General features: G+C 54.7%; 2 protein-coding genes across 2 annotated transcripts; one reads left to right on the top strand and one right to left on the bottom strand.

Moving 5' to 3' along the window:
• Positions 1–436: 436 nt before the first annotated feature.
• On the bottom strand, positions 437–2,908 carry JN550_009349 (uncharacterized protein; the record flags this gene model as incomplete). Its single annotated transcript, XM_049321411.1, has 2 exons — positions 437–2,650; positions 2,717–2,908. The coding sequence occupies 2 exons, from the start codon at positions 2,906–2,908 to the stop codon at positions 437–439; spliced, it is 2,406 nt and encodes an 801-aa protein (XP_049168706.1).
• Positions 2,909–9,258: 6,350 nt separating this feature from the next.
• Positions 9,259–11,386, top strand: JN550_009348 (uncharacterized protein; the record flags this gene model as incomplete). Its single annotated transcript, XM_049321410.1, has 2 exons — positions 9,259–9,361; positions 9,489–11,386. The coding sequence occupies 2 exons, from the start codon at positions 9,259–9,261 to the stop codon at positions 11,384–11,386; spliced, it is 2,001 nt and encodes a 666-aa protein (XP_049168705.1).
• Between the last annotated feature and the right edge of the window lie 1,354 nt (positions 11,387–12,740).

Here is a 12,740-nt window from a genome sequence, read left to right as displayed (position 1 = left end):
AGCGAACCCCAAGAACCATACTGCACTGAGTGAAGGCGTCATCTTAATTCAGCTCACAAATAATTAGGAGACTCATCACACTTGCATGTAATTAAAAGAATTTGTGGTACTGATCAGCTTTATTTACTGTGTATAAGGAGTGTGGTGACACTATATCTGCCTATATTCATTCATTTCCCAAACCCCCTCATGCAAGCTCATCAAAGCCGCAACCAGAGCGGCTCGCCAACAAAGAGAAACAACAAATCAACGCAACGGCTCATGCAAGGTCATGAATCAAAAGTGGTATCAAATAGCCCGTCCCATGCGTCCGAATATGCGACTCAGTGCTCGAGTAGAGGGTCTTGGGGGATATCAAGAACAAAACAAAAAAGGGAGAGTTGCCGCGCGGCAGTGGAGATGTATATATAGAATGCGAGTAGAGTAGGAGAAGGCCCTAGATCATGTTGCCGTTGACACTGACCTCGAAGCCCTCGCCCTTCTGCTTGAGGGCCTTGGCGAGCATGAGCTCGCGCATCCAGTCGATGCGCTCGTCGCGGCTGCGCACCGCAAAGTGGTGCGTCTTGCCGGTGCCGTTGACGCTGCCCTCGAGCCCGGCCGTCAGCGGGCCGGACCCGATGCTGGCGCTCTCGCGCTTGCGCAGGCGGGCGCCCACGACGCCCTCGCGGCCCTGCGGGATCAGCTGGAAGCTGAAGGCGGCCACGGGGTCGTCCTTCTCCTTCGAGCTGCCGCGCGAGATGCTCATGGCCTTGAAGGCGGCGTTGAGCTTGCTCGAGGCCAGCGCCGAGCACGCGATGGCGTAGTCGTCGATGTCGACGTACTCGAGCGTGCGCTCGCGGCTCGCGGCGTCCTTGTGCAGCGCCAGCCGCGTGCCCTTGAGCGTCGCGTAGTGATCATGCCACTCGTGCCGCAGCATCTTGGTCTTGCGCTTGCGCACGGGGCCCTGGTACGTGACGCCCTCGGCATCCTTGATCGTGCCGTCCAGGCCGCCGACGGCGGACTGGGCCTGGGACCAGGGATACTGCGCGCGAGGAGGTGCCTGCAGCGGCTGCTGAGGGCGACCGGCCATCCTTGGCGGCGTTCTCTGCGGCGACTTGGGGGATGTATTGGCGCGCTGCAAGGGAGTTCGCGCGATAGGAGTGGTGATGTTTTCCTCAAGAGGTGCCATGACTTGGAAAGAGGGTCGACGGGATGCTCGTGACATTGACCTTACTGGTATCGCCGTTGGAACTCGATAGCCCATGTCAGGGGGCACTGACTGGGAGGCATCGCGAGCAACTGGACCGAGCGGCACAGCGGTCACAGGTACATCCATATCAGAGAAGGGAGTGCCAAAGCGATAGGGTGCCACAGGAGTTTGCAGGTCTGGCGAGAGTGCTTCGGCTCTGTCCATTCTGTAGGGAGTGAATGACTGTTGCAGGTTAGAGGGCCGGTATGACTCCTTCTGAGTTGTTTGTTGTCCCGGAATGGACAGCTTTGGAAGCCTTCGCAGCCCTTCGTGTGGTGCTTGAACACCCGGGTATAGTTCGAAAGGAGGTGTGGGCGGGACATCGCCAGTACAGCCACGGTCTTGGAACTCCAAGAACTGGCGGACATTGTCCTGAGGGTCCCTTGCTTGAATATTGCGGAGAGTAGCTTCTTGAAGATATTGGAAAGGGCCGATGCCGGGTCCGGGTCCCAAGACGTCGGAAGAGGCAACAACTGAGGGCACGGCATCCGACATGGGCCGGAGCGCTTCGGTAGAGGAGGGACGGTTGAGAGCCGGGGCATTCGCTGCGTTCCCCGGGTCACCTGCGACAAGGATGACTCCGCCTTTTGTATCTGCGAACGGGTGCTCCTTCATGAACTGTTCGATAAGACGTTGCTGTTTCTTCCAAGTCTTGCAGTTTTCACCCTTGGAGCACTTGTGAGGCTTGGGCATCACCTGCTCAATGCCTACAATGGAGACAGACTCGAGGGGTGAGATGATGTCCTCATGGGCGGGCTTATTCGTGCGCTTCTTGCTGGCACCACGTCGGGGGCGTACATCATCCTCATCCTTCTCCATCCTCTTCCTCTCCTTTCTGACTTCCCTGCTCTCTTCATCCTCAATCGGTGTGTCCGGCCGTGGGCCCTCAGCCTCCATATCTCGCAGTCTGCAGATGTTGCTCCATATTGTCGTCCTCAAGCCGAAGGACTGAATGTTAAGCTCCTTGAGGTCTTCAAACTTTAAAGTGATCAAGATAGCGCCGTTGATATCGTTGTCAATGAAGTTCTCAGCAACAGAACCCTCAACGCCGGCATTGAGCATCCATTGTGCGACCATTTCCGGCGACCACGACGCCAGCTCATTCTCATCCAGTTTCTCGCGGGTGAACTGAAAAGGACTGCTTCGTGACCGAGGAAGTAGAGCATCTTGCGCAAGGTGGAAGCGGAATTCCGTTTCTACTGGTCTGGGCGCCTTGGGTGTTATTGGAGAAAGCGATAGTGCGTCTTGTAGATCGATCGAGTGCGTAGACGCTGCAGATGAGCGGAACAGATGTGGCCCCGTTGGCCCCTGGATTGCCTTTAATGGATCATAATCGAAGGGAAATGCCGCGCGAGTCCTGCTCGACCTGGGCGTTTGTGCCTCCTCGTACGAAGAAAGGGTGGTTACACTCTGCTGACCCGACTATTATAGTGTTAGTAGTGAATATGCTCATATAGTGCTTCCAAAACTCCAGCGGGGTCTACTTACTGAATTTAAGCTCACTCGGGGCGAATTTGCATCATCATCTTCAATCTCGCTAATTATGTCCTCATCGTCCCAGTCCGTGTCTACAATCTCAGTAGCGATCGAGCTCGGCCGTGGCTCCGGGCCTCTCATGCCGAAGAAAGAGTCGTGAAGGCGAGACTTCTGTTGCATTTCCTGATGCGACCGCTCCGCCATTCGGACTGAATGATAGGGATCCTGTACGGTAAAGTCAGCCGACAAGTGTTCTTCTGGGGATGAACTATTTATTGCGGTTTCCGTACCATACTCAGGAGCTGGGATTTTTTTTTCGCTCTATGTGAATAGGCTTTTGGGTTTTAGGCCGTCGCCGGCTCGCCGCTGTGTCTAGGCCCGATAGTATCTGACTCAGGCTTGTAGGAAGGCGAAACAGGAGCGGCTTAGTATAGGCAAGAAAAAGAACTAACGTCGCAAAAAGGGAAAGAGGGGTTTGAGAAACAAGTGCGGGCGCTTGCGGATTGTATATGTATGAGGCTGGGTATAGGAGGTTCACGGCAGGAATCTCGTGCTGCAAGACCGGCAGCAAGAACGTTGGACAATAGCGTGGAAAGTAAGTTCGAGGTCGGATAATGCCACGATGTGATTTGTTTCTTTGGTCCCTTCGCATATCACAGTCACTGCATCTGCAGCGTGGAGCATGGAGCGCACCCTGCCAGCCTGGACTTACAGTGGTCCTTCCACTAATAATAGCCTGGTGCAACTGGGAAAAGCAGCCGGCAGCAGCATGTCTGAGCGGTAAACGAGCCAGAATGAAAAGGGTGGTTGGACAGATGCGATTCGTTGGAAAGATGTGCATCAAGCCACCTTGAGCCGTGATTGGGTGCGAGTCTCTGGAGTACATAGTCGAGGAGTACATAAAAGTCATCTAAGCGCCGGATTGTTCGACAAGGGGGGCCCCCCTGTCACTGGCCTGCCATACTCTTCCGCGTGGTGTGACCATTCTCGACTTGGACGGCTTTCAACGTGGTCTTGAACACCGCATCTCACCAACTTGCCGCACATTTACTCTACTGGCCCAACAGCCCCCAAGGCCAGAACTGCCGTGGAATGTCGCGTTAATTTAATCAACGTGGGCGGCCGTGGGGTGCACAAGTCCATTTGGATGCTGCTTTTGTCACTCAAAACTGTTCATGCGTACGCAGAGCAGCACGCTAAGGTGGCTTGAACGGGGTTGGGATTCTCTACACCGCGGTCTGCTTCACCTCCTCGTTCGTCGAAAGCACAACGCCAGCCCAGACTTGCATACTAGACTGTGCTGTGAAGAACGACAGGGGTGAGGTTGGGTTTTGCCGGCCAGACGAAGAGATAGGCCGACCGGATCTTGTCGGGTGCAAGCATACCTCAACGACTAGCGGAAAGGGAAGATCCCATCCTCGACAGGGGTCGGTTAGTGCCGTCTCCACCTGCCTTCACAGGTACCGTGGCTCGAGATCGCTGCTGACTGCAGCTCTGGGGGCCGGCATTGGGGGGCAGTCAGATGTACCCCTCATCTTGTGGCATGTCATGAACGCAGAGGATTGGTGCTTCTCGTGGTTACACGAGATATCGGAAACCATGGATCGGGGTAGGCTGCAAGCCTCCTTCCGAAAGACGTTCCAGGAGGACTTACACGACTCGCGCGAGACAATAGGCTCCTCAAATCTCAAGGAACGGTCCGGCTGACAATACTGACTGGAGTCGAGACCACAAGTCTCTTGAGGAGGCAACGGGCCGACAGTTGACCGTTGGACAAATCGTATACCGCTCCTCAAGTCACGGGGTCTCGATTGTTCGAGCCGAGCTCCGAGACCCAATGAAACAGTAACTGAGACTGTCAACGTGACTGGAAGTGCGGAGGCTCCAGCCACTTGCCAGCGCCATAGACATGCTGTAAGCAAGCATCCGACACCAAGCCTGCGTGGATGTCTTAGAGGGTAACTTTTGCTCTGCATTCGTTCTGTGCAGCCATAGTTTCTGGAAGTTCGACGATGCTACGCGTGGCACTCGCTGCTAGACTGGGGGAATTCCTGTTTGAGGATAAGACTCGAGGCTGGGAGTTCAACGACTGGCTCGAATGGCACTTAGTCTGCATATGTAGACGCAGTGTGATCCCGTCCTTGCAGGATGTACGTACTATGTAGGCAATCACTCCGGAGTCCGTAGACGATGTCAACTAACCCAGCCAAGACTAGATTTTTCGGTCAAAGGACGTACATCAGAGTTACACGATTGACCGTTGTCAAGCAGTGTCATGTGGTCTAGAGTATGTAAACCCCTATTAATGTCTTACTACTAATGAGACAGTTGACAACGTGCGAAACGGCCCAGGTCCCGGTGGGGAATCGGGATTCCTCTCAATACCATACTAGAAGGGAGCCATGCCGATACGAGGTAGCAGAGCCCTGGCTCACAATCGAAGTTGCCCCGGAACCACTCGTTGCGGCCAAGTCCCGTCCACACTCCATTCTCGAGCTTTGCTCTACAGTAGGACAACGACCTAGTCTCGGAGAATATGGCTTATCACTACTTTACCACAGTATCCAGCTTAACCGACCATGCGCATTGTCCAATGAGGCGCTCAATATGGCATTGCAATGATGAGATCCCACAATGTTACCGCACCTGTGGTTGTGGGTGGCCAGATTCTGCGACCCTCTGGCAGGATTGAGATTACCATACCAATTGACCTGTCCCCAGGTCGCAATTGACATATCAAGAAAACGAGCCCTGCAGGGCCAATGCACCCCTCCCTTACTGAGATGGGCTGAAGACTATTGCAGTGGCCTGCGGGTTTTTCGCATTTAATCGGGAGCCGCAATAACCAATCCGCAGTGTTGATCGTACCATTACTGGCAGCATTCTTGCAGATTAGATGTTGAGTTGAGCAATAATCACAATTTTTCAATCTCTCGAACTCCACTTATCAAGTGTGATGACGAGGGTATCCAAAGTTTGTCACCGGAATCACGGACCAGGACGAGGGTCTGCCTGCCTAGCTGATCGGATGATGATATGCATCCGGTTGCTTTGATCAATCTCAGCCCCGGCCGGTTGTTGGCTTGGGAAACTCGGGATACCTGGGGCTGATGCCCACCAACCCGCTTTGCACACTCGTTAATCCTCAGCGTACAAGGTTGTTTTCCCCAAATCGAACAGAAAGCCAAGACCGTACTGCCACAGCGTTACGGCTCGATTCTATCAGCTGTGTATGCTTATAAGCGATGTCGGGAACAAAGGCGAGCATGATGCTCCCGACTGCATAGCCAATCTGGGTGCGCCATGCCAGTTGGTTCCCTGGCTGGACGATCAAAAGAACCGAGAGAGGTCGCACGGCTTGTTATGCGTTCCACGCATGAAGTCGAGTTATGGTTGCGTGCTGTGCAAGGCAATCCGGTAGGGCTTTACCTACGACGCAGATCCTTCCTGCGGTCCAAGGGGCAGGGAGCGCGAGAGCACTGCTAACGACATGGATGCGGGATAAGCGGGAGTGTTGACAAGGTGCTGGAGGAAAATCGTCAACATGCCTCCACAGCAATCCTCCGCCGCGTTTCTGGGTACTGAGGTACATCACCACCCGGGACCGGGTCAGGTGAGAGAAGTGAGTGCAGGACAAATGTGAACAAACGACGCCATAATTAGCCCGCTTGCAGACAATATTGGGCAAATTCAAAAATAGCCTGGTGTTGGTCCGACGTTGCAGGACGACGTGTGATTCTAAGCGCCCGCCGCGTGACTGCGTCGACAGCTGGTGCTGTCCACGACGACTTAAGTGGGTTAATTATAGAAGATGTGCCAAATTAGCCCAGATAGCACACCTTAGCCTGCCTAGTCTCCAGGGGCCTGTTCCCCCCGTGGGCTAACCCGACTCGTTAGTCGTGCTAAGGAGCTCACGAGGGAGCTTGGGCCATAGCTTCAATATCCTTGTAAGTCCTTGCATATACGCTTGACCTCTTGGGGGGGCTCTGGATCATGGGTGCTTGAGCAATGATTGCAGAACGACCCTGAAGCCGTCCCTTGGCGGCAGGGGTTGTGAGCAATAGCCGGGGACACAGACAGTTGGCGCTAGTACAAAGTCCCGGCCTTGTGTGATGATTGGCCGCATACCAATCCTTGCGGCCCCCCCTCTCAGGCTCAAGCCCGCCCCCTGGCCCCTGGACACAAGCCAATCTGCAGTCGGAACCCGTTCTTCATCACACTCTCCACAGCAAACTAGGCACTCGGTTGGTCCCGCTTGGGGCGCTAATGCGGCAGCTTGATATGAGGGAAACCTCGAATCACCGAATCCCAATGACATTCTGCCAAAAGGCATAACAATGCGACCAATGCTGGCCCGGCATGGGGGCTGCTGTGTGGCTCTCGAGGCCCGTCGGGACAGCAGGGCCTGGTGCGCAAGGCGTGACCTTTCCCGTGGGCATGTGCTCGTGCCACCAAATGAGCGTGGGCAATACTTCCTCCTATCAGCCTCTGCACCCTCGCTCCTCAGGTATTCGACAGGGTCGAGAGGACCCCACAGTACCTTGCAGGGTCCTCCCATTCACAGTCGCAACGGGCCAACCTTGCGGGAAACTATGGGCCTCGCCGGGTAGACACCCACGATGGGGACAGCTACTGGCTCGCTCGACAACCAATCTGATGGACAAAGGCCACTTTCTGGGCACAATTGGTGGGTTCCCCATTGTTGAGGAGTCATTGTCTCATCTGGGATCTCCTGTTCTAGTCTTCCGAACTCGCACTCAAGAAATCCAGACTTTCGAATAGAACAAAGATGGACGACCATTCTCAGGGGTTTGCTTTGAGCCATACGACGAGGTGCTGTCCGCATGGAGGAGGACTCGGAGTGTGATTGGGCTTGGCTTTTCGACAACCGTACCGGGTGTCTGACATGCAGCTGCGCAATCAATATCAACAACCGTGCGTAGAATGCTTATGATCGATGCAAGGGTAGTAGCTTTGCGATAGGGTTCACACCAGTAATTACTGGTGGAGTTAACTCGCGATCCTTATCGTAAAGCAATTAGGGAGGGCTGAAGACTACTGTGGTAGACTACAGCACGACCGGTACATGCACGAGTGACATGACGAGTCATTCAGTACTGTATAGAGATCCGTTAAGTCGTGGGTGTGACAGGCTACAAGCCCTTTCGGCCGAAAAATATAGACCGACCAACATAGAGCAATGTAAACATTGACACCTCCCTCCTCATCTCGTCGGCAGGGCATTCGGGTGCTCTGCCTCACCTAGGGGTTAGCATGATCAGGCCCATCAGTCCCTTCTTCTGGGTCAGATGTGGTGCCCTACGCAGGAATTACTGCTTCGCACGCAGCCAAGTGGTGATGATGATGTGATCAGAGCAGCGCTTTCGTACTAGTATTAGCTTACGGCCGGGTTGCCAGATTCTAATGATCTTTGACGATCCGCTTTCATCCCAACAACGGTTGCAGTGTAGACAGGCTGACCCTGGACGGGGCGGCCAGGGTCGATATGCAAGTGTTGGGCGGGCATGTGTGCCCTGGCTCTTGCATAGTGCATCACGGTGAAGCGGGCTGTTGTCCTAGTGGCCAGTCAGCCACATTCTCCAGAGCTGCCCATTTGGTCGCTCAACGTCGTCAACAACCCCTGTCGGCTCATCCCTGTCGCACCTTGCATCCGCGAGTGACACCGAGTAGTACAATGGGCTTGTATTGCTATTCTCGGGTGGGGTTGGTCCATTCTGGCCCCCATTGACGTGAGTCGACCGTGGGCGGCCAGCCTCATTGGAGCCTGTAAGCGCATACCCGGCCCATTCATTCCCAATTTGGCAGTCGAGATCCTACGTGTGTCTGCAGGTTGCTAATTAGGCCCGCAGAAAACATGGGTTAAAAAAGGAATTACCCCAAATTATTGACTGGTAAAAATAGAAGCACCATCATCGCACAGGCAGACCGCCAGGCCGGATAGGTGGTGGTCGTCGACATGGCGGCCACGATATAAGTGCTTTGCACCTCCAAGACGAAAAACGGTTTCCTGAAAATGTGAAGTAGAGCAGAAGATTCAAGTGTCGTCCCTTTGTCCTCCTACGGCTTTCTCTCTCACTCCGTCCGCCCCCTCCTCCTCGACTCTCCTCCTGACCGAAACTCAAGCCAACGTGAAAGGCAAGCTGGACTTGCTTGGATCCTGTCATTCATTCGACGAGACAACATAATTAGCATAATTTCTTGACACCGACCCCCGATACTCCCTCGCACGCAACCGACTGGGCTTGCCCGTCATTTCCACCCGAGGTCGATTTTCCCCCGAACTACTCGAGTTAAGGGTATTCTCAGCTACTACTGGTGCTTGTACACCCTAGCGAACTCGACCTAGACGTGGACCCCTGGCTCGCCTAGTCTCCTCCCGCTTTCGCTCGGCTTGTGGACCAGCATCACCCCCGCCAATTGCTCGCAGTTCACCTCCAGCACTAGGGTACTTGCAACCCCCAGGGCAACAGATACAAATGTCAACACTACCCCCCAACCCTCGAGGCAACCTCACGAGAACAGCACCCGTCAACATGGCTGTCGCACAACCTGCAAAGTCGAAGGCAACTTCGAAGAACACAACCAACAATGCCAACTCAAAGACAAAGACGCAGATGCACCGCCGCTCGAGGACAGGTTTGTACCCCCCCGACCCTCCTACGCCCGCCCGTCCGCTCCACTTACACGGCGCCCACTTACACGGCAGCCACTAGTTGGTGCAAGTCGAAGAACTCGAATACTAACCAACGTGTTAAATCTATAGGCTGCTATACTTGCAGATTACGGCGGAAGAAGTGCGACGAAGGCACCCCCATGTGCACAGCATGCAAACACCTCGGACTTGTTTGCGAATACAAGCGGCCCATGTGGTGGGGCAACAACGATGCCCGCAGACAGCACAAGGACGACATCAAGATGATCATCAAGCGCAAGAAGCTCTCGGAGAAGTCGTCACACACTATCCAGACCTCGGTCGGCTCTATTGGCTCACCTCCGGGCCTGTCGCACTCTCTGCCAACCTCTGCGACTTTCTCGGATCCGTTTGATCGCACGAGATCCGCGTCCATCGACTCGCACTTCTCCTTCAACAACTTCAACAGCTCACCAAACATGCCCGACTATGGCGTGTACAACCCCCAGATCCACCACACACACCCGGACTTCATGTTCACCATGTCGCCGTACGAGATTGACGTGAAGACCGAGCGCCAGATGTTCGTCAACGATGTGCCCACGATAAAGGAGTCTACGGTGTCGACCTTCAGCACTTACCACACGCCACCGCCGCCAGGCACTGTCTTGTCGTCTTACCCCTTTGACGGCGAATGGACCGAACAAGTATATTCGGAGAGACGGGAGTCCCTGAGCGAGGAAGCCTTGAACCCCAACTTCTTCGATTTCTCGCATGGCCCAGCCATGACCTCGAGACAGGTTGATATTGAGCTGGAAGAGGGTGACCAACGCCTCCTGGATCACTTTATTCAGCACGTGCTCCCCACAATCTTCCCTATCCTCGAGTCCAACCAGCATGGCTCTGTCGGCTCGGATCTGGTTCTGCCTGCGCTCCAGAGCAACAAGGGATACCTCCACTGTTGCTTGATGATCGCTGCTCAGCACTACAAGGCCACCATGAACATTCAGTCCGAGGAGATCGACAACGACATCATGCGACACCGACATGCGACAATCCTGGCACTGTGCGATGCCCTGAACCGGGATGAGAACCACCAGCAGATTCTTGAGGCGACTCTGGGCCTGATCTTCTTCCAGTGCTGCGTCGGCCGCTACGATGACTCTCTTCCTGACATCCCATGGCACCAGCATTTCCAGGCTGTCAACTCCCTGGTCACCAAGCTTGATCTCCCGCGCCTGGTTTCCGACCCCTCAGAGACCTTGGCTCAGACTCCGTTCAACATGACCTTGACCGCTTGGATTGATATCCTGGGAGCAACCATGCAAGGTCGCGCTCCGATCTTTGCGCACACCTACCGCGAGAAGCACCTCTCACAAGGCAGCTCTTCGCTCGGTCTGCGCGAGCTGATGGGCTGTGATGACAAGGTCATGTACTTGATCTCTGAGATCGCATGTCTGGAAGCCCTCAAGAGGGAAGGACTGGATGACATCACTATCTGCCAGCATGTGCATGCCTTGGGCGACCAGATAAACCTGACCGAAGTCGGTGAGACTGGACCCAAGATGCCCTTCAACGCCAACGGCTCCCTGAGCCCGAAGCAGTTGAGCCGCAACATCACTGATGCCTTCCGCCTCGCAGCTCGCATCTACCTGTGCAGCCTGGTCCCGGGTTTCTCGCCCAGCCAGTCCAGCTGCATCGGCTTGGTTGAGAAGTTGACCCACGTGCTTCAGCACATCCCCTCTGGACCTGGCGGCTTCGACCGAAGCCTTTCCTGGGTCTACTTGATCGGTGGCTCGGTCAGCGTGGCCGGGTCCTCCTTCCGCCAATTCTTCAGCGACCGCATCGCCCAGCTTGGCGATGCGGCCAGCTTTGGCAGCTTCGGTGGCGTTGTCTCGATCTTGCAAGAGGTCTGGCAGCAGACCGACAGCTTCCAGCCAAGTCCCAGCGCTACGGGATCAACGGAGGTTCCATACATCTCCTGGAGAGATACGATGCAAATGAGGGGGTCTGACTACCTACTGATCTAATCGCTCCGATCCTTTCTCCAGCCGGTCTGGGGAGGTCGACGATAGATCTGAGGGAGCCTTGTCTCCTCACTTGCATCGGCCCTTCCGTAGGTGATGCAGGCTTTCGCCGTCCCTTCTCGCAGACCTTGGCTGGTCGCCAATTTTTTCTTTGTTTTCTTGCACTTAATACCCCATCGTATGGACATACTATAGAGATGATGCCGCAAGGCACGTGGGACGACACTTGTGTTCGAACTTATTCATGGGCAGCTGGGCTGGGTTGCCATGCTGGGCGGAATGATCATGCATTATGGCTCATGAGGGGGATGGATTCCTCTATTTCCGATTTCACTACACTATCTCTTTTTTCTCGTCATACCTCAACATTCCTTTCCCCTCGGTCTACCAGTGCATGCATTTGGTCTGGAGTTATCTTGGAATACCACTTTTGGGTTTGGGGTTGGGTTGCATGGCTTGGACAGCCTGGGCGATACAGGGCCCCTGGAGCGGATGATGGAGCTACGATCTGACAGCTCGCAATTACTATACCCTCTCGTCGAGAATACTCCGAGAGCGATGACATAATAGTATTATACCCAAATGAAAGAACTTATTCAAAATCACTACTGCGTACACTCCCCTGCAACATGGTTGACAACCTGATAACTGAATTTGACAATATGTAATTAGTGCGCAGTTGTCTAGATGCAACGGCCTTTTCTCGTTATCAGACAAAATCTGAGGCTGGTCGCGATTGACCCTGTTCAAAGTACACGAGAAAATTGAGACAATACAAGCTGCAGACGAATCACCGCCCAGAAAGCTCTATACCGGGCAAGCCCGAAGCGGTGAATGCTTCACGGCTCCGGATCTTCGGGTCATGTGCCCAACGCGACAACGAATCGTGAGTCAGCATTTCACAGTGAGGCAAAGGCCCTGTCTTTCACGGATTCCGATAGAGCCAATCTGACCGCCGAGTGGTAAATCAACCCTGGATTGAAGCCCGGGTTGACTCGGTGTAGTTCACCCCGCCGGCGAAACCCAGGGGCTGGGCCCAGATGGCTCCGGGGTGGAAACGAAAATGCCTTACTCGACGGGCGGGTTTCCTATATCGGCAATGAGAAGCAAAAGCAATCCAGAAACCCATCGTGAATCAGGCAAGCCGCAGGTTTGTGGCTTCGACTTCCCGTGGCGATCAACGCGTTAGGCTTGTCGGCCTCATCCATAACTCGTGCGAACAGCGTTGAATGACGTGTCTAAGGCTTTTCGCATGCCCTAGGCGAGCTGAGCAGCAGGCAGCAGGTCCTCCGGCTACTCCAGCGTCCGAGGTCGCAAGCCTCGACCAGCGCTGCACCTAAGCGGTCTCCGGTGGCGA

This window comes from Neoarthrinium moseri, assembly GCF_022829205.1.
Source record: "Neoarthrinium moseri strain CBS 164.80 chromosome Unknown scaffold42_Wmoseri_CBS_16480, whole genome shotgun sequence".
NCBI lineage: Eukaryota > Fungi > Ascomycota > Sordariomycetes > Amphisphaeriales > Apiosporaceae > Neoarthrinium > Neoarthrinium moseri.
This window is presented reverse-complemented; position numbering and strand designations above follow the sequence as displayed.